The sequence below is a fragment of the Vespula vulgaris genome, chromosome 8, assembly GCF_905475345.1.
Source record: "Vespula vulgaris chromosome 8, iyVesVulg1.1, whole genome shotgun sequence".
Classification (NCBI taxonomy): Eukaryota; Metazoa; Arthropoda; class Insecta; order Hymenoptera; family Vespidae; genus Vespula; species Vespula vulgaris.
In genome coordinates this window covers 4,694,313-4,713,342 of record NC_066593.1, presented here as the reverse complement: position 1 = coordinate 4,713,342, position 19,030 = coordinate 4,694,313, and the positions used below count along the sequence as shown (strand labels likewise).

Below are 19,030 nucleotides of genomic sequence, written 5' to 3'. Positions count from 1 at the left end.
TATATATTTAGATTCATATAATATTACGCTTTGTTATAAGTAATTACAGAGCTAATTTACATCCTTTGAACTATTGATTTGTAAATAAATCGTGTTTGCTTTAAACCGAATGGGTTGTCTTAAATTGAATTCTGTTTTGTGCAATATTGTGAAATAGTCAAGAAACATGTCAAAAAATGTCTTTGGCATTGATGTCTCTTGTTATTTAGTTATTTAATGAAAACTTTAGAAGTCAATATCTCAGAAAATTATTTTTATCACGTATCAGGTTCTTTCACCCACGACATTTTTTACATACGTAACAAAGTTTGTGTATAACCAAGGGGTTCTACTGTAATATATTATATATTTATGTTTATTATATATATTATATACATTACATATATTATTTACATTATATGCATTACATATATCATATACATATACATAATTTATTTTATTTATATTATTATTTATCTATACGATTTTTATTATTTTCATAAGATCATTGTTATCGATAGAAATTTTTTTCAAGTATTTCAATATATATTCTCATTTGATGATCGCATCGAGATAGTCTTTATCTGTTTACCATATTCTAAATAATACTTTAATTATCGTACCCGTGTAGTTTTATGTAAAAATGTAAGATGAAAAAATCTTTTAAAATTATATAATTATAAGAGCACAAAAACGTACAGTGTAAGATAAAAAATTAAGTAGTATATTATATAATATGCTTATCTATACAATCTTTATTATTTACGTAAGATTATCACTATCGATATGATGAGTTCACTGTCATTATCGAGAAATTTAATCATATAAAGTTGAAGTATTGGTTTCTATCAGTGAAAGTATCTTTCGTCATTATTATATTTTGTGAAAGTTTCAAATGCGTTTACAATCGATTTAATGATGTTAATATTACACTTAATTATTGATTGTTGAAGTTTATTAATATAATTATTGGATTTCGTAAAGCAATCTACGCCGAAAGGTAAGAAATTATATTTTTTATTTACATTCTATTAACATATAATATTTATTTCATAAATTTATCGTGTCATACATGTAAGTGAGATCGTGTTTCGTAAAATCAGATTAGCTGTGGATCATTGCTATGATCTTGCATGAGAAGAAATGATAAAAAATTACTTGTTACGGAAAAAATAAAAAATCCATTTTCGAGAAATGTTTTATATTCATATTCTTCTATATATTTACATACATACATATATTATATATGACCTAGAGATAAGAATTTCAAAGTTCAACAACGTACTCTCCATTCTAATCATGAATTCTTTCTTTAAGATTATCTTTGATATTATATTGAAGAACTTGTTATATTTTCCAAAAAATTTGCGATAAATTTATTAATAAGGAAAATTTATTATAGATTTTTGTAATTTTGTTCACGATCACATTTCCTTGTTATCGCAACAAATATCTCATTTGAAAGCATTCTCTCAAGTGTTCATTGGTAGATTTACATGAATGCTTACCATCATGAAAAGTGAAATATAATATAAGCATTCGTAATACTAAATCAGTAATTTAGATCATTAGTTATCACATTAATGTATATTGTAAAGTAGAGAAAATCCTTATAAGGTAACATGTTAAATATAATAATGGTCATCGATAACCACAACACTCAATTTAAAGATTTTATTTAAAATGTTTCTTAAATTTTTCTTTCGTAATGTTGAAAACATTCAAAATATATTTCCTAATAAAAATATAATCTATTTATTAAAAAATATGTTATAAAAATTATTAGACCGCATTTCAAAGACAACGGTGTCCAATTTTGAACATTTGTGCATGATATTTGTGTAAAGTTAACATTCTTTGATTCTTCGGTCTAATAATTATCTTTCGATAAAGATTTTTATGATTTTGCGAAAAGAAAAGAAAAATAAATAAAATAAAGAACTTTCCGATAACTGTAGCGAAAATAAAAGAATAACGGTTTCGTAGACCGTACGGTATTTTTTCTTTTCTTTTCGCGTTTCGTCATTTAAATTCCATGCGTTTTGTGAAAGAATCACGTTTGAGACAAATCGTTGGAATAACGACACGAAGTAAACGATTTATTTATTCGCGTGATGAGAATAAAGAGATCAAGAGCGTCGCGGGCGAGCGAACTCAAAATGCCATAAAAATATAAAAGTAGGTAGATAAATGAAAATAAAAGAAATGTAAATATGATTATTTTGATCTGCAACGAAGCGGTCAGTCTAGACGGGTCATCTTTATGTTGTAAAGATCATTCATGATGATCATTACGCATAGTTAAGCAAGACCCTGCTAGATCGTACTTGTGTGATAATTCATGATACTTTCGCATCGATGAATCCCTCGCCATTCCTTACACGTTCATTATACGACCTTCGTGCGTGCCTTCTCGAAATTATGTAATTGCGTCATTATAATACCCATGAAGAAACCAAGAAATCTAACCTTTCGTTTTGGAGATCACGGATCAAGCAAATAAACTTGATCTTTACTGACACGCTCAGTTAACGAGAATTCGGTACATTAGAAGGATAATAATTCCTATTTCTGACGAACGAGACGGTAAATCAAGGAAGAAGTTCTTTTTTGTTTCTTCGATATTTAGGTATCTTTATCACGCTTATGTAAGAAAGTACATATTTATTTTACATATTTACGCTACTTCGATTATATTCAAAAGAATTTCAAAAAGATTATGGTCTTAAATTATCATTTACTCGCGTTGCTATTATATACTTTTTCTATTGACGAACGAACGTAAGTACATCGTCCATGACATCTTTGTCATGGGAATTATGCAGAGGATATACGTTCGCTTATTGTGTATCGTCACGCGTTAGTAAAGGAAAATGACGTTCTTTTTTATACATTTCAATTTTTTTTATTAGTAGAAAATGTTGATGGATTATTGATGATATCTGCTAGCTGAGTTTTAGTGGAAGAAAAAAAGTCAGGAAAAAAATATAGAAATAAGAAAGAGAGAGAGAGAGAGAGAGAGAGAGAGAGAGAGAGATCGTTTATTTTGAAATCCTACTTGGAAGGAATTCCCCCGAAACCTGTTGCTCGTCCATGCTTAAACGCTCACGCGTTCAGGCGCATGAATAACTAAAGTAAGTAGTTTGAACTTGGCTAATAGTTGAATGAGAACGAGAGAGATAGTTATATAAGTAATTATAGGGAATGAAGATTTATGTTATATATTTTAGTGTTTATATTATATAGTATAATATCTATATTATATAGTAAATCGCGATATATAATTTAAAAAGAGCACTTCTTAAGCATGCTTTAACGGTTAATCAAAATATTAAGCGGAAAATCATTCGCTTAGAACGTATATCTAATTCATATAGGTATTCATTCATGTAAAACGGATTGTAAAATGAATTCAATCGGAAAATATATGATTTTCTTATTTTTATTTGATTCCGACGAAGCTTTGTAAAAGATAGAGAAAAGTACGATGTTTTAATAGTACGATAAACGACTCGATTTCGAGTATGATTAAGTAAGTTAAAAATTATTATACGAGAAACTTATATTTTTTAAAAATGTTTCGAAAAAGTTTACGTATTATGTTTTAGTTAGATTTCATAGGACATTTAAAAGAATTATAGGAAAAAAGAAAAAGAGTAAAATTTTGATCTATATTAACAGTATCATTATCGTTCAGTTATCCACGAAAACGTTTGAGAAATAAATCAGGATTCGATGTTTAAATATACGTAGAGATTTTTTTTTCTTCTCACGTTACACGATAGTCACGTTAGTTTGGACTATAATTGATAAAACGTGGTGCGTCACGTGGACGTTTATTTCCTGGAAGGAATATATCCGTGATCCCCGTGAAGGGGATTCTGTTTAAGAGCATACCATTTTCTTCGTATCAATGTAACGATTCGATGACTAAATCAGGAAGAGGACAAAAAATAGAACAAGTAAAAAGGACAACGAAGGACTTTGCGTTTTTGAAATTCATTTGACGAATGGACTATCACATACCGATTTTATCACGAAATTCAACGAGAAATGTTATCCTTTAAAGATAATATATATCTTTTTGTTTTTCGTACATAAAAATTGTTATCTAAAGAAATATAAATTGTGATTTTATTACAGATAACTACGAAGCTTACAACTAAGCTTTTCAAATAATTATTTTTCGGAGAAATTTGTTGATTTGTTTCTCCGATATAAAATTTTATCAACGTCCTTATTTTTTTAATGATTAAATATAACACAGATAACATAAGATGATAATCAATTTATTTGTACGTCATTAAACTTTTATTTGCTTGTTTCGTTTTAATATTCGCATTAATATTCTTATTCGTTTATACATAATAAATAATAAAAACAATTAAAGCGATATTTTGCTTATCCGTTAAAAATGTCGTAATAATGTTCTATTCAAACGAAAAGAAACGTGAAAGAATAGAAATGAAGATCTCATCTGTTCCTCTTCAAATTTAATTCAAGGATTTCGTTGAGGATTAATGCGTATAGATGAGTAATGTGTTTGCCGTTAAGTCCCTGCATAGTAATATATTATTTTCTTCATGTGATCAAATAACATAAGAACGAGCTACAATTTTGCGTGGAAAATCCGTTGACGTTTAGCGGTAAATAAAGAGAACAGGAAAATTGAAAACTCATATGTATAAGATACTTCGTCCAGGTATCATCTCATACCTGACGTATTATCACCGAAGTAAGGGGACCGGTAGCACGTGTGGGGTATACATGACCTCCAAAGGAAGACTTGTATAGAGAAGCGAATGGCGTTACTTCGGTCCAGTGTTCATAACGCTTTGATTCGCTGAAGTGGCAGATACCTCTGTTCACCCTGAAAGTGAGTGTAGGGTACTTCGAGAAGATTACGATAGAGATTAAAAGCGTGTGTGCAAGTATATTTAGTTGTTTGAACAATCATTCGTGATCAGTTGTGATTTGACAAATTCAGTGTAGGGATCTTACACCGACTTCTGATTTTCGAAAAAAATAATCAGGTACCGTCATAATTTTTATTTAGAGTACTTGTCATATTTTCAATGGCGGTGAGACGCACCGCTAGATTTATTAAATCAAATATTAAAGGAAAACAATAGAAAATTTCACGAAGATTATTTATCGAATATCAAATAAAATATTTCATAGGATTTTGGAATAATTATTTCCTACAATAATTTGATTAATTCTAAGATATATCAGTGATTAATTCAAATGATCGGTGAGCAGGACATATTTTATAATTATTGATTACGATAGTTCGACGCATCATTTTTAATTGTTACGATTATTTTTGATTTTACAATTTAATTCATATATCTATTTTTTAACGTCTCTTACTCATATACCAGAATCTCACACCATGCGATTAGTATCACATAAATGGGTAAACGAACATAAAAAGTGTGATATTTCATTTTATATAAATCGTAAATACTGTTAAAAATTCTAAAATCCTAAAATACTAAATTTAAATAAAAATACTAATTTTATTTAAAGATGAAAAACTAAAAAAACTATACTTTTATTTAAATAAAAAATACTAAATACTAAATTTTCTAAGTCTCAAATAATTTGTTCATAGAAACATTTAATGCTTAAGTAAAACGATGCTTTATCGCAACGTGACTCCTCGCGTTTGATGTTGTAAGAACGCATATTAGGAATTTCGACATTCTATGGTCGCGGTTTCCCACTTGTACCGCTTCTAGCAATCTAGCTTGTTTAGCCTTACAACTAACGAAGAAAGTAAGGATTTCAGATCAAATTTTCGCTTATAACAAACAGAATCTTACAGAATTAAAATAAAAAAAAAACTAGTAAATTTCTATAAGCGTAATTCATATTTTTATTTTTTCCTCACATTTCTTTTTTTTTTTCTTTTTTTTCCCCCTTTTTTTTAATTGATCGTATTACTCGTTTATTTCGCATTGTGTTCACCTTTCTAAATCCGTTTTATTTCAATTTTATTATAGAAGATCTCCTAGTAGACAAGCGGCCATATTTGCTACAATGAGATAACCGCGAACGTAATTAATTCCACTTCATGTAAATAGATTCGGAAGGTAGTGGTAATCGCGTCGAGCGAATGGAAAATTCAAGTAGTTTCCTTATCGCCTCGAAGCGAAAGAAAGTAGCGCGATCTCACCGGTGTGATCACTCTCGAATGTTAATCATCACGCTCTTGTCCCAAGGTCCTATGATATTTTTTACCCTCCATTATTTTGTTTATCTTAAGCTTTTCTTTATTTTTTTATATTTTTTTATTACAGTTCAACCATTAATTATATTATTGAAAATTATGTGCATATGTATGTTGCAGGCCAATAATGATAGCTCGAAGGTTACTGTTATTACTGTTACAAATACACTTCCTCGCACATTACTGTTACTCAGGTGAGTCATTTTTCATGATCGATTTTATGTGAGAGATCCAAATTATGCTTTCTGATATCCGGTACATAGACTTTTTATTCATTTCGATATATAGAGGAAAAAAAAGAGAATCCATTTGTTCGCATATTATTGTATTTATATTCGAAGGAAAATTGAAGTCATTTATGCTCGATAAAAATAACTCCATAATTACACGTGCATACTGATATGTGATGACGAAAGAACAAACGTCATGAAAAATGAATGACGTGTGATAATCAGCCCGATGTGTTTATAGAAAAACCATCATAAGTGATGCTTTTATATTTATTAATTATTTTTTATGAAGGCATACTGTTATATTCCATTTCTATAATATTATAATTATAAATAAATATAATTTGATGTGATTCATCTTAAATGATATAATATAATTGTTTTCTTTTTTGAAATTTTTCTTTTCATATTCTATTTTCAATCTTAAGAACATGTATACAAGGTATTTCTACCGACTTGATATATACATATATATATATATATATATAAATATATATACGAATACTTTTACGTTACGATTATGTAATTTGAGTACGACGAAGCACGCTGTTTTTTATTTTTATCGCTGCATTAATTTTTTGGGAGAGATTCTCACGTCCGCAAATAACAGTTTCTTGTTGGCATCGAATACTCGACAAAATCCTTATTCTCGTATCCTTTCAAGTATTATGTAACGATAAAACGTAACACATCTTTTATCATTACTTATTAATTTTTTATTTCATGGGTTTCTTATCATAATTAAAATACGGCTAAAAAATATGAGATTTAAAAAATATAAAAAATAGATGATAATTAAAAAACTAGATTGTTTTTAAAATGTTGTTAGTAAAAAGATGTTATTAAGAAAGACGTTATAAATAATAGATAAAAGAGATAAAAAATTAACTATAAAGGATTAATTAATAAAAAATAAAAGATAATAAAAATGTCCAAATAAATAATCAACAAATTTATCATCGTTTCAATATTAAGATTTCACTCTTTTTTTTTTTTTGGACAAGATTCATATAAAATCTACACCATAGATAGATTGATAAGTAATTCATACTGCGATCGATGCTCAAGTAGTAAAAATTTTTTTTCGGTCGATGTCGTTCGATAAGGTGTGTTGCATTCTTCGAGTAATGATTTACATGAGCGATAATTAAAATCGAGCTGATCGGTAGGATACCTTGGTTTTTTCCACTCATAAATTAAATGATGTTGGAAGAAATACGTTAGATCTTGTCGCAAAGAATCAAGATTTCAATTAACTGGATCTATTACATATTTACATACATATTATCTCTATTTTATTTTCCCTTTTTGCCAATTTTCAATACTTTAACAACGAAATTATTTTTTTGTAAAATATCAAGCTCATTGTTGTTGTTTTCTTTTTGTTTAACTTTTTTTCTTTTTAAATAGAAAATGCCAGTTCTTCTAACATGTCTAAAAAAAGATATAAGATACGTGCAAATACTACAAATAAAGAAACAGGAAGATTTAAAGAAAAGAAGGAAAAATCTCATACGTTTTATTTTTACGAATTTCATTATTTACGTCGAAATATTATTTTATCCTCATTGCACCGTGATTTCTTATACTAATTTTTTTCTTTCGTAATTAGAGAAAACTTTAATAACGGTATACGATGACGTCGGTCTAACACCGATCGATCCAGAAATCGCCGATAGGATTGATTGGAAAAAACATCACTGTAGACGAGTTTGCAAAGATGGAGGACCAGCGTTGGATTGTTATTACACCTTCAAAATCGAATCTTATCGTACAATGAGCAAAGCCTGTTACGATTGCCCATTTAATATTACCGATTGTTTCCGTCCTCACTGTATACCAGCCGATGGGATAAAGCGTTCGGTTTTAGTGGTTAATCGGCAGTTGCCTGGACCAGCAATCGAGGTAATTAAAGTAGTAATTTTATATAATATAAATATAAATATATATATATATATATATATATATATATATATATATATATATACATCTATATACGAAAAAATGATTTTTTATATTTGGACAAAAATAAAACTTATCAAGAGTGATAAATTTCTTTTGAAAAGAAGATAATAAATATCTCTGCCGCAAACAATAAAACCGATAAACATTTTCTTTACATTGCGTTATACAATATCTTTCTCGTTAATACATACCAACGAAAATTATGACTATCTTAATCTCGCCTTATCTTCCAGCATCTTCTGACAATTGGTACATATTAGCACGAATAAAAACGACGAAATTGAAAAATTTTTATTGCAGGTCTGTCAAGGTGACAGAGTAATAGTCGATGTGATAAATTTAATGCACTCCGAGAGTACTACGATGCATTGGCATGGACTGCATCATCACAAGACACCATACATGGACGGAGTACCATACATATCGCAGTGCCCAATTCCTCCGGGATCCTCTTTTCGTTACGATTATATTGCCACTGAGATTGGAACTCATTTTTGGCATTCTCATATCGGTGAGTTCAATCTTCTATTAATCGAGCATGACTTTTCAAAATATGGGATAGAGATAATTATTCTAATTTTCACTAGGTATCTTATATCTTTTGCATCTAATTCTTATCGCTTATGTTACTCTATTATTTCGTAGGTTTTCAACGAGGTGACGGGCTTTTTGGGCCCATGATCGTTCGTGCGCCACCCTCAAAAAACTGGCATAAGGATCTTTATGAAGTGGATGAATTTACATTGACTCTCTACGATTGGACTCACAATATGGGTTCAGACATGTTCCTTGCTCATCATCACTCAAACGGCGACAATAAACCTCGTAATTTAATAGTTAATAGTTTGGGACGATATAAATCCAACAATAGCGATACAAACAGAATTTCAACGGCAATGCCTTTAACGACGTTTCTTGTTAAAAAAGTAAAAATCTTTCATTTTTAAAGATTAAACTTGATTGACAATAAAAAAGATTCTAAAAAATTGTTCTATTACAGAATTTAAGGTATCGATTCAGATTAATAAACGCTGAATTTCTTAATTGTCCTATTGAAGTGTCCGTGGATAATCACACTCTCATCGTCGTCAGCTCTGATGGACGTGATATCGAACCGGTGGAAGGTATGATTATGTAAAATTATGCTTTTTAAGTTAATTTATTCGTCTCTGCCGATATACTGATGTCCGATAAGAAAACAAATTAGACGTGTGCTGTACGTTCTCTACCTATTTATCATTTATAACAGGAAAGTCTATGTTTCAGCTGAATCTTTGGTGATTTATGCTGGTGAGAGATTCGATTTTATAGTTAATATGAATCAAGAAGTTAATAATTATTGGATCCGATTCCGTGGATTAATGGATTGTGATAAGAGATTCCACAGTGCTTATCAAGTCGCTATTCTTAGATATGAAAATGCTAAGGAGATTGATCCAGAAGGAGAAATTTCGTACGATCGTCCTCCAAGTCATCTACCAGGATTGGTAATTTCATATAAACTCATTGAATGGATAAATTATGTAAAAAATGTAATTGTTTAAGAAAATCAATCGTATAATTATAATAAATATTTTATTATATTTTAACAGCAAGTGAATGCATTAAACAAGGGTACAGAGTCGAATAATACTATCAGTATAGCTTCACTTAACGCGATGGATAAAAATGACAAAACGAGTATCAGAGAACCGGATTATCAATTTTACGTGTCCTATGATTTTTACCCTAAGGACAATCCGCATTTTCATCGGGAAGGTCTTTATGGTTTCTATCAAGGTAATTACATGTTATTCTATGTGTTAATCCAATGTGTTAATTCGGAATCACGAAATAAAATGATATATAAGTGTTTTCCTTTTTTTTTATGATTATATATTTCAATTAATTTCTTTTTCACAGTACGTGATTGGTCACAACGATTGTTCACACCGCAATTAAATAACATATCGATGAAGTTACCATCTTTTCCACTCATGTCGCAAAGAGATTTAATTGATCCTAATCAATTTTGTAACTCTAATACCGTGAAAGGATGCGATAAAAACTTTTGTAGTTGTACTCACGTTCTCCAAGTAAAATTGAACAGTGTCGTCGAAGTGATACTTATTGATGAAGGTACTTTCCCGCGAGCTTTGCTAATCATTTTGAGAATAGACAATATTCTAATAGTGTCGATCTGAATCCGCAGGTATTACTTACGAAGCAAATCATCCTTTTCATATCCATGGCTACCAGTTTCGCGTTGTAGCAATGGAGAGACTAGGCAAGTATATCTCAGTTGATCATGTGAAAGAACGAGATGCAGTCGGTAAAATAAACAGGAAGCTCGATCGGGCGCCATTGAAAGATACAGTGACCGTTCCTAATAGCGGCTACACCATTTTACGATTTTATGCAGACAATCCAGGTAAAACAAAAAAATCATTATCGAGTCCATACGAAGAATAAAATTTTTTAATTGTAGATGCAAAAAACATATCCGATATAAACGAAATTTCGTGATATCGTGAACAGATTTCGAGAAATAATTATTACCACGCGCGAGAATTTTAAAAGCATTGAATTTTCCATGATAATTCTATTATATTAATATATTTCTAACTTATTGAATCATTCCTTAAAAATGATTTTCAGGATATTGGCTATTTCATTGTCACATCGAATTCCACGCTGAAATCGGTATGTCCTTGGTCTTTAAAGTAGGTGATCACGAGGACATGGAAAAAGTTCCACGTAATTTTCCTCGATGTGGCGATTGGAAACCGTCCTTCGATGAAAACAACAAATTAACTGAAAATATGGTCATGCCACTTCCGAAAGTTGATCCGTCAGAAAATGACGTAAGCCAGTTGAACGAATTACAGTCATCTATTAACAAATTAATTCCTTTGCTACTGGAAAATAGAAGAGTAAATTCCTCCTCATCTACTTTTATCATATCGAAATCTTTGCCGATCCTCTGTATCATTATTTCTGTTCTTCTTAAACAATTATATTCGTAGTTATAAATGATTATGTGTGTGTATGTATATATATCTATATATATATATATATATATATATATATCACACAATTCTTTGTCACTTTTCATTAAGTAACAGATAATTTTTAGAAGTATGTAATATTTTAACAATCATACATGTGTACATTTATACGTTTCTACTTGGAAGAGTTACAAATTTTAACAGTATTCCAAATATGTATAAAAGTACTTTATCACTGTGATATATTGATTATAATCTATATCAAACTTGAATGGCAAACATTTTTCTCTATTCTTAAAAAAAAAGAGGAGAATGGAAGTATGCTTTTGATCGTGATAAGCTGTATGTAATTTAAGCACTGATTTATATTTGATAATGATATTTTAATTACACGTCAGTATTCGAATGTATATTAATTCTCTTTTCCTAACATATCGATGTACATAATTAACATCATCATCATTATCATCATCATCATCATTATCATCATCATCATCATCATCATCATCATTATGATTTTAATATCGTAATTTTAAGTATTGTGATATTTACAGTTTAGCCTAATTAAATTATGAAATTTGTGAAATGTCAAAAATACATAAATTGTCTTATTAACACTACAATTTATTGTAGGTTGATCCATAATTTTGTGTACTGTTCATTTCGTATTAAATGTATCTCATAGCAATCGCCTATCAGCAATGTATTATGCGTCATTCGATAAATTTTGTTTTCCTCACTTACGTGATTGTTTATTTTTTTGTTCTGTGTGTATATAACAAAGTAATTAATTGTTTAAAAAACATAAAGTATTAGCTTATCAAAAATGAGCATCTCCGACTGTTTTAATTTATGAATGTAATTGTTGTTTTTGTAAAACTAATTGTTTGCAATATTTGTGCAATGCACGAGTACAATTACGTTTTTTGCTGATATAACGGCACAAAAATAATTTTTTCGATTTATAGTATGTAATATCTCGACAAATCACTTTATGATCAACCATCTGAGTTTAATAAGGAACGTTTAGATGCTTTATTTGGTGAAATATAAAGAGAATTATATATTATGCATTTCTTCAAAGAAATCAAATTGTAATTACTGCAACTTCGATAACTGGATATAACAATCCATCAAATATGTCCAAATTTGTGACAGATTTTTCTGCGACATGATAACGCTAGACTTCATGCTGCGAATTTAACAAAAATGACCCTTCTAAATTTTAATTGAGAAGTATTTCATCCTTCTCTCTATTCATCAGGTCTCGCCGATTACCATATTTTTCAACCCCTCCAAAATAGTTTGAATACAATTTTATTTCACAACGACGTAGAATTGCGAAAACAGCTAAAAGATCGGTTTATGTAAAAAACTGCGAAATATTTCAAATGAGATATCCTAAAAACGCATGAACTTATGGACCAATCTAATATTTAAAAAGTGATTTATTAAAGCTAATCTCTCAAGATCTTTTCTCGCTCAAATGATAAAAGAAATTATCTTTGTTTCTTTTTTTTTTTTAGTACATAAAATAATTCATTGAAATATTGATATCATCACATTTTTTTCTAATTTAGCTATAGAACAAATTTTGAATTTTTATACGAATTGCATAGAAAATGCAAATAATTAAACATTCATTCTCGTTTTATTATTTGAGTTGAAAAGAACGATAAAGACTATGTTGTTAAGTTACAAACGATTAATAAAAATTTGACGATTAATGGAAGTTCAATGACAAATAAAAAAAATCGAATTTTGACATAACAATCTTTTATATTTCTTTATTTTAGTTTTCCTGTTGTTTCTACCGACAAAGTAATAACTGATGAATAATTCAATACTGAATAATTTTATACGCTTGTTTTTCTCTTAATAGCACTTATGTGCAGAACATCTTCATCAATGTCTAGTATTATACACAAACAAATAATCGCGCCGGGTATTTCCTGATTTGTTTCTTAGCATTAGTCAATATTATTTATTAATCGTCCGGGAAACCCACAAGTGCTTCATCAATATATAATATAATATATATAAAGAATGTGTTTTTGAAAAAAATACTTGTGCATTATTTAATTAATTTGAAATACAAATCATTTAGAAATATATCGTGTTATGCTCATGGACGTTATTTTTTTTCTCATGAATATATATATTATCAGTATTTGGCAGCAAAGTCTCAACACGTTCTTATGAAGAAGACAAATATTATATTAATCGTAAGTATGGTAACGACTTAACAACATATTAATATATTGCAATCATGCAACCAAATATTGAAAGATATTTTTATTTATCATATAGCATAATTTCTGTTTTTAGATTTTAAATACAGTTTAATTATCTTGTATCAACATATTAGATAATTTTGTTAGAAATGGAGATATAAATTTGGCACATCAAAAATTCAATACTGAAATCCAAAAATGTTCTCATTCAAAATCTTGTTAGATAACAAAGAGTACATTCTGTGAGACATTCATTTATATAGGCAAAATGTTAATAGCAAATTCTCAAAGAAATATTTCTCAAATAAACATTGCAAATGATATCTTGAAGTGTATAATACAACAATATATGATTATAAAACTGTGCATACATATATTTGCATATATAAGTATATATATCTATAAGAAAACAAAATAGTATCATATTATTTTGTTTTTTCATCTTTGGTTATACATTTTATTATCGTACACACAAATTCTTATCAGTAAACATTACAAAATTTGCCACATGGCACAGTAGACGATATAAATGCAATGTAGCTGCTTGTTCAAACATCAAAGTAAAAGTGAATGAATAACAGAAAGTGAAATGGAACTTAATCCTTCATAAAAATAGTTCTCTTACTTTTCTAATTCTTTTATAAGTTAAACAGAGAAAATATATCTATATTCACATATTTGCTAGACATTAGAATTAGTATGTAAGTCCGTAAGAATAGATTCATTAATAGTATAACACATATCTTTTTGTGGTGGCCGCTGTAATGGATGTGCTAATAATTTTGCCATATTATCATGCAATTTTGCAGCATTTCTTCCTACTTCTAAGATATAAGAAAAATTTGTTGTGTCCAAAGTAGTTATTTCAGCATAGACTTCTTCACATAAATTCTCAGAAGTTGGTGGTTCATGTACAAATAAGACATCCAAAAAGAAATATGGATTTTCAGTTAAATTTGCAAGGCATTTTTGTCCAGTATTAAATCTTGGTATACAATTAGATCTTGAGTATATCAAAATCACACGTGTTGTAAACATTGGGAAAGACATGCCATAATTTTTTACTGGTATTCTAGACTGTATTTCTTCAAAGACTTGTCCTATATCAAATGTTTTTTCATCATCGCTGCTTTCCTCTATGGTATCAAGGTTATTTAAAATGGTTTTGATATTGTTTGTAAAATCACAGACCCAACGTATAGTAGAAGATTCCAAAATCATAAGACCATATTCATGCTTTCGCTGTATTGTAGATTTGGCATTGATGAATGTTTCTACCACACGCTTTATCATATACAATGGCGAATAAGATCCACCAGTGCCAACTTTGAATGACGTAGATTTCTCCTCTTTTACTGTGTCGACAACAAATAAAATTTTTTCAGGTATATTTAATTCAGGCAAATTTCTAATATTTTCTTGTACAGTACAACTCTTTTTACTGTCTAAATTTCGACTGGATGTATTGCTGTTATTTGAAGTCGGCGTTTTCGATTGTTCCGGAGTATTTACAGCAGGAGTGAACATAGTGGTCGACGTTAGTTTTGCCGACACGGTATCAATTTCTTCGTTCAAATCTTGCGTGGTTGACATATTTTATTATTTACGTTAACATATAATTTGAATGATACTCTCTCAATAATCAAACATCAAAATAATCAAACAATGAACAAACGTTATGACATATGCACGTTTATCGTAAATACTTGATTTTTTAGTTAGAAAAGTAAAATTTCATTTGTATTACGTTTAATAACATTCACTTTTATATTCACTATTTTTAAACGATTCGTAATTGTTCGTAACAATTCGTAACTATATTAATCACTTCTGCATACGATCACGTTACGAGACGTAGAAGTTCAATAAAAATTCTGGGCATTACGTTTTAGTTAATTCTTCGCCTCGAACAACGCAGGCAGCGCTACACTATACATTTCATCGTTTTAATTTTTATAAACAGATATTTTTGACAATATGGTTATTTGTAATTCTTTTACAAGAGACAATAGTTTAAATTAAGGTCGTAGTTATATCCAATATTATAAGACGGAAAATATTCTTATGTTTTTAAATATACAATAGCCACTTTTTTAAATTTTCGGATTGGTGATTATTCGTTGTTAGAAGAAAGGTCGAAAGATGGTAGGAGTATCGAATAGAAAAATTTAATTTAAATTATAGTTTGAATAACTTATTTCTATTCTGAAGAGACAATAGAAAAGTTGTTCTAACAAATGAAAATTGTACGAGTTATTTTCAAAAAGTATTTTTTTTAACAAACAAAAAATTAAAAAAATTTTTTTCATAGAATAGTCACATCTTCAGTCTGTATTATTTATGATTTTACTCTGCATGATTTTGTGTCATTAATCGAATAATTTTTAGAGGTTAGATTTGTTATTGTTAGAGTGAAATGAAATATTATTTGTATACAGTAGCAAATTGATAAATTGTATTTATCGTACAGATTTCTAACTATAAAATATGAAATAATTGTTCGTCCACATAGATGTAAAGTAAAGAAATTAATCTAACGTCGAAATTATAAATAATACATGGTGTTTCTCAAGTCGTCTGATAAAATGTACAATCAACAACATTTATCTTTACATTCGATTGATACTTATTTTGAACCTTTTTTAAATAGTGTTTTAAGTAAAGATAGATTAGGTAAGATCACTTTATCCTTAATGATTATTGTTCATTAATTTATTTGTAATTATAATTAATTAATAATTAATTTTTTTTTAAAGATATATATATATATATATATATATATATATATATATATATATATGATTTTATATTATTATAATACAACGTATATTTTTTTTAGGAGTAGGATGGGGTGTAATAAAACTAGATTCTATATTTTCTAGTTGTGGAAAAACAAAAGGAGATAGTTTTAAATTATCAATTCCTTATGCTGGTCAGAATCTTGTTTGGAATGTGTTATTCGATAGTCAATATCCTGAATTAGGTCCTGATTTTATATTTAGTGATGAGACATTTTTAATGGATCCAGATATTGAGAATTTATCAAGATATGTACCTAGTCTTGCTAAGTGGGATTATAAAAATAATAACGCATTATTAAAAGTTATTGTTGAACTTTTATCCTACTATAAAGAACATCAAGTACGCTTGGATCATTGATTTATAATTTTAGATTTGTAAAAATATAAAAGTTATGCTAAAAATATCAATATTAATACGAATTATTTTATGTTTTTAGGTACAGTTATTGAAAAAGCAAGGACAACGTTTGAACTTAGAATATAGTATGTTAATAGAAACAGTACCTCAAGAAGACATTGAAGTAATTTTGTTACCAATGGGAACAAAACCAATAGAAGCTTATTTTTCCATACGTTTGGATATAGATTTTTCTCAGTTACCTACTCGAATCAATCAATCACAGAATGATGCTGCTATGCTCTTAGTCACATTTTGTGGACCAGATTGGAATTGTGTTGTTCCAAATCTTTATTTATCACAAAGTTTAGAAGAGACATTTTCTGGTGCAGCATCATTACATATACCTCCTTTTTTACCCAATAGTTATTTAACAGCTTATATACCAAAAGTAAAAGAACTTATTATGGATAAGGTATGTTATAATTCAAGAAAAAATTTTTTGTTTTAATAATCCTAATAATTATCTTTCTTAAAATTTTTATTTGCAGATAAATACAATAGTTCAGTGTTATGAAAGTAGAAAAAAATTTGTGTCAGCTTTACTCTTATTACAAAGAGATTCTATTATTGAGTATGATGCTGTTGAATTTCACGATATCACTCTGCTTTTAGAACATAGAGATTTTTACTTTTTGGTGCATTTTCATCTTACATCAATGTTTCCAATGGAAAAACCATCAATAAAATTGCAATCTGTTTATCATATGACAGCACAAGGTAATTTATACAGTGAAGAGTTAAACAATAACTATAATTGTTCAATAATTACAAATATTCAACGTTGGAATCCACGACAAATGATTAGTAAAATACTAATGTATATTATAGAAAAGGAAGTTCCTAAGTTTCAAGAAAAGTCTACTAAAAATAACCGGTTTTAATCAATTGTTTGATAAAATATACTTATGTATTAATATTTTATGATTTGTTATCCAGAAAAAAGTTGGTATTTATCTATGAAAGAAATTATATTATTTACTTTGTTTTAATAAAATATAGTAATCTTACTTTTATATCATTTTTAATTTAACTTATGAAGCAATTTAACTTTTACAATGTAATTAACTTTAAACTTTGTTATTGTTTCATATTTAAATGCATAAAAATATAAAATGAGTACATTCGAATAAAAGCAGTATTATAATAAAATTTGTATGTTGTATTGTGACATAATAGGTTATTGACAAGTGACAAGAAGTGTCACTGCTATTATAACAATTATACCATCATGTTACAATAATAAAATCTTGATTTTAAAACAACTGAAAAAAAATTTTTATTCGAAATTATATATCTATGTATACCGCCACCTAGTACGTAAATAATAAAAAACATACGCGTAATTGAAGGGAGGAATGGTCAACCTATAGTAAGACGTCACAAGTTAATTCACAATCTAAAGTATTTTAAATTTGTTAATTGTTATGAATAAATTATCATCAATGATCAGTGATTTGAATAATAATAGTACGATCTGATACAGGCAGTATGAAAGTAAGATAATAAGGTATTGAAACGATAAATTAGATAATGTTTTCGATATAATTTGTATTATGTTTTATGTATTCATTTATCTGCGATATTTATATATAATGTATAACTAATTAGTTATGCCTAATTTTTCCGTATTTGCAATAGTTTGTTTTGAAAATTTTATTAATCATAGTAATAAAGTAATGTCTATTATATCAATACATTATATCTTGGATTATGTATGGCTTTATTTTTTACGGCACAATAGATACAATATAAAATTCTGTTGTAATATAGATAAAAATTATTCAGAGAAGGAAATACAAGAGTGCGTGCAACATTCAAATATAATAATAATAATAATAATAATAATAATAATAATAATAATAATAACATATGCATAATATAAAATTAGAAATTACATGAATTATTGAAATAATTTAACTTCTTAATCATGTTTAAAAATATTCTTATATAGAAATTCATTCATTGCATATTGTATTTATATTATCTATTATATTGACATTATTACATAAATTTGAAATATTTCATCTGTATAGATAAACACAAAATTGTATAATTGTTATGATACTTCTACATCAATCTTAATTGAATGCACATACTGGTAATATAGTATATTACAAGAAGTTTTATTTGTTTAATTGTTTCATTTATATTGCATAATAATAATAATAAAAACTTATTATTTATTTGTAATAAACTAGC

The 19,030-nt window shown here is 28.0% G+C and overlaps 3 protein-coding genes across 8 annotated transcripts; 2 read left to right on the top strand and 1 right to left on the bottom strand.

The window, feature by feature from the left end:
* The first annotated feature begins 821 nt into the window (after positions 1-821).
* LOC127065953 (uncharacterized) lies at positions 822-11,806 on the top strand. Of its 4 annotated transcripts, none has more exons than XM_050999031.1 (11): positions 822-979; positions 6,335-6,408; positions 8,057-8,349; positions 8,710-8,920; positions 9,055-9,335; positions 9,410-9,533; positions 9,676-9,896; positions 10,002-10,188; positions 10,312-10,527; positions 10,601-10,819; positions 11,047-11,806. In XM_050999031.1, the coding sequence occupies exons 2-11, from the start codon at positions 6,342-6,344 to the stop codon at positions 11,412-11,414; spliced, it is 2,187 nt and encodes a 728-aa protein (XP_050854988.1). In that variant the 5' UTR covers positions 822-979; positions 6,335-6,341; the 3' UTR covers positions 11,415-11,806. The 4 variants fall into 4 exon arrangements, with proteins under 4 accessions (XP_050854988.1, XP_050854990.1, XP_050854987.1 ...); XM_050999033.1 differs by lacking the exon at positions 822-979 and adding an exon at positions 4,690-4,855; XM_050999030.1 differs by lacking the exon at positions 822-979 and adding an exon at positions 4,862-5,012.
* A 2,239-nt stretch (positions 11,807-14,045) lies between these two features.
* LOC127065959 (BRISC and BRCA1-A complex member 1-like) lies at positions 14,046-15,510 on the bottom strand. Its single transcript, XM_050999040.1, has one exon. The coding sequence runs from the start codon at positions 15,221-15,223 to the stop codon at positions 14,312-14,314; it is 912 nt and encodes a 303-aa protein (XP_050854997.1). The 5' UTR covers positions 15,224-15,510; the 3' UTR covers positions 14,046-14,311.
* Positions 15,511-15,698: 188 nt separating this feature from the next.
* LOC127065958 (BRISC and BRCA1-A complex member 2-like) lies at positions 15,699-17,844 on the top strand. 3 transcript variants are annotated; one of them, XM_050999039.1, is made up of 5 exons: positions 15,699-15,876; positions 16,101-16,303; positions 16,470-16,771; positions 16,869-17,243; positions 17,320-17,844. In XM_050999039.1, the coding sequence occupies exons 2-5, from the start codon at positions 16,189-16,191 to the stop codon at positions 17,710-17,712; spliced, it is 1,185 nt and encodes a 394-aa protein (XP_050854996.1). In that variant the 5' UTR covers positions 15,699-15,876; positions 16,101-16,188; the 3' UTR covers positions 17,713-17,844. The 3 variants fall into 3 exon arrangements, with proteins under 3 accessions (XP_050854996.1, XP_050854994.1, XP_050854993.1); XM_050999037.1 differs by lacking the exon at positions 15,699-15,876 and adding an exon at positions 15,880-16,020; XM_050999036.1 differs by lacking the exon at positions 15,699-15,876 and having other exon boundaries at positions 15,931-16,303.
* Positions 17,845-19,030: the final 1,186 nt, after the last annotated feature.

Bases quoted from the DNA above. Each gene is read 5' to 3' on its own strand.
- LOC127065953 (XM_050999031.1), top strand. From the start codon at position 6,342: ATGATAGCTCGAAGGTTACTGTTATTACTGTTACAAATACACTTCCTC. The intron at 9,336-9,409 runs GTAAAAATCTTT...GTTCTATTACAG, and splicing joins CGACGTTTCTTGTTAAAAAA to AATTTAAGGTATCGATTCAG. The intron at 10,189-10,311 runs GTAATTACATGT...TCTTTTTCACAG, and splicing joins TCTTTATGGTTTCTATCAAG to TACGTGATTGGTCACAACGA.
- LOC127065959 (XM_050999040.1), bottom strand. From the start codon at position 15,223: ATGTCAACCACGCAAGATTTGAACGAAGAAATTGATACCGTGTCGGCA.
- LOC127065958 (XM_050999039.1), top strand. From the start codon at position 16,189: ATGGTGTTTCTCAAGTCGTCTGATAAAATGTACAATCAACAACATTTA. The intron at 16,304-16,469 runs GTAAGATCACTT...TATTTTTTTTAG, and splicing joins TTTAAGTAAAGATAGATTAG to GAGTAGGATGGGGTGTAATA. The intron at 16,772-16,868 runs GTACGCTTGGAT...TTATGTTTTTAG, and splicing joins CCTACTATAAAGAACATCAA to GTACAGTTATTGAAAAAGCA.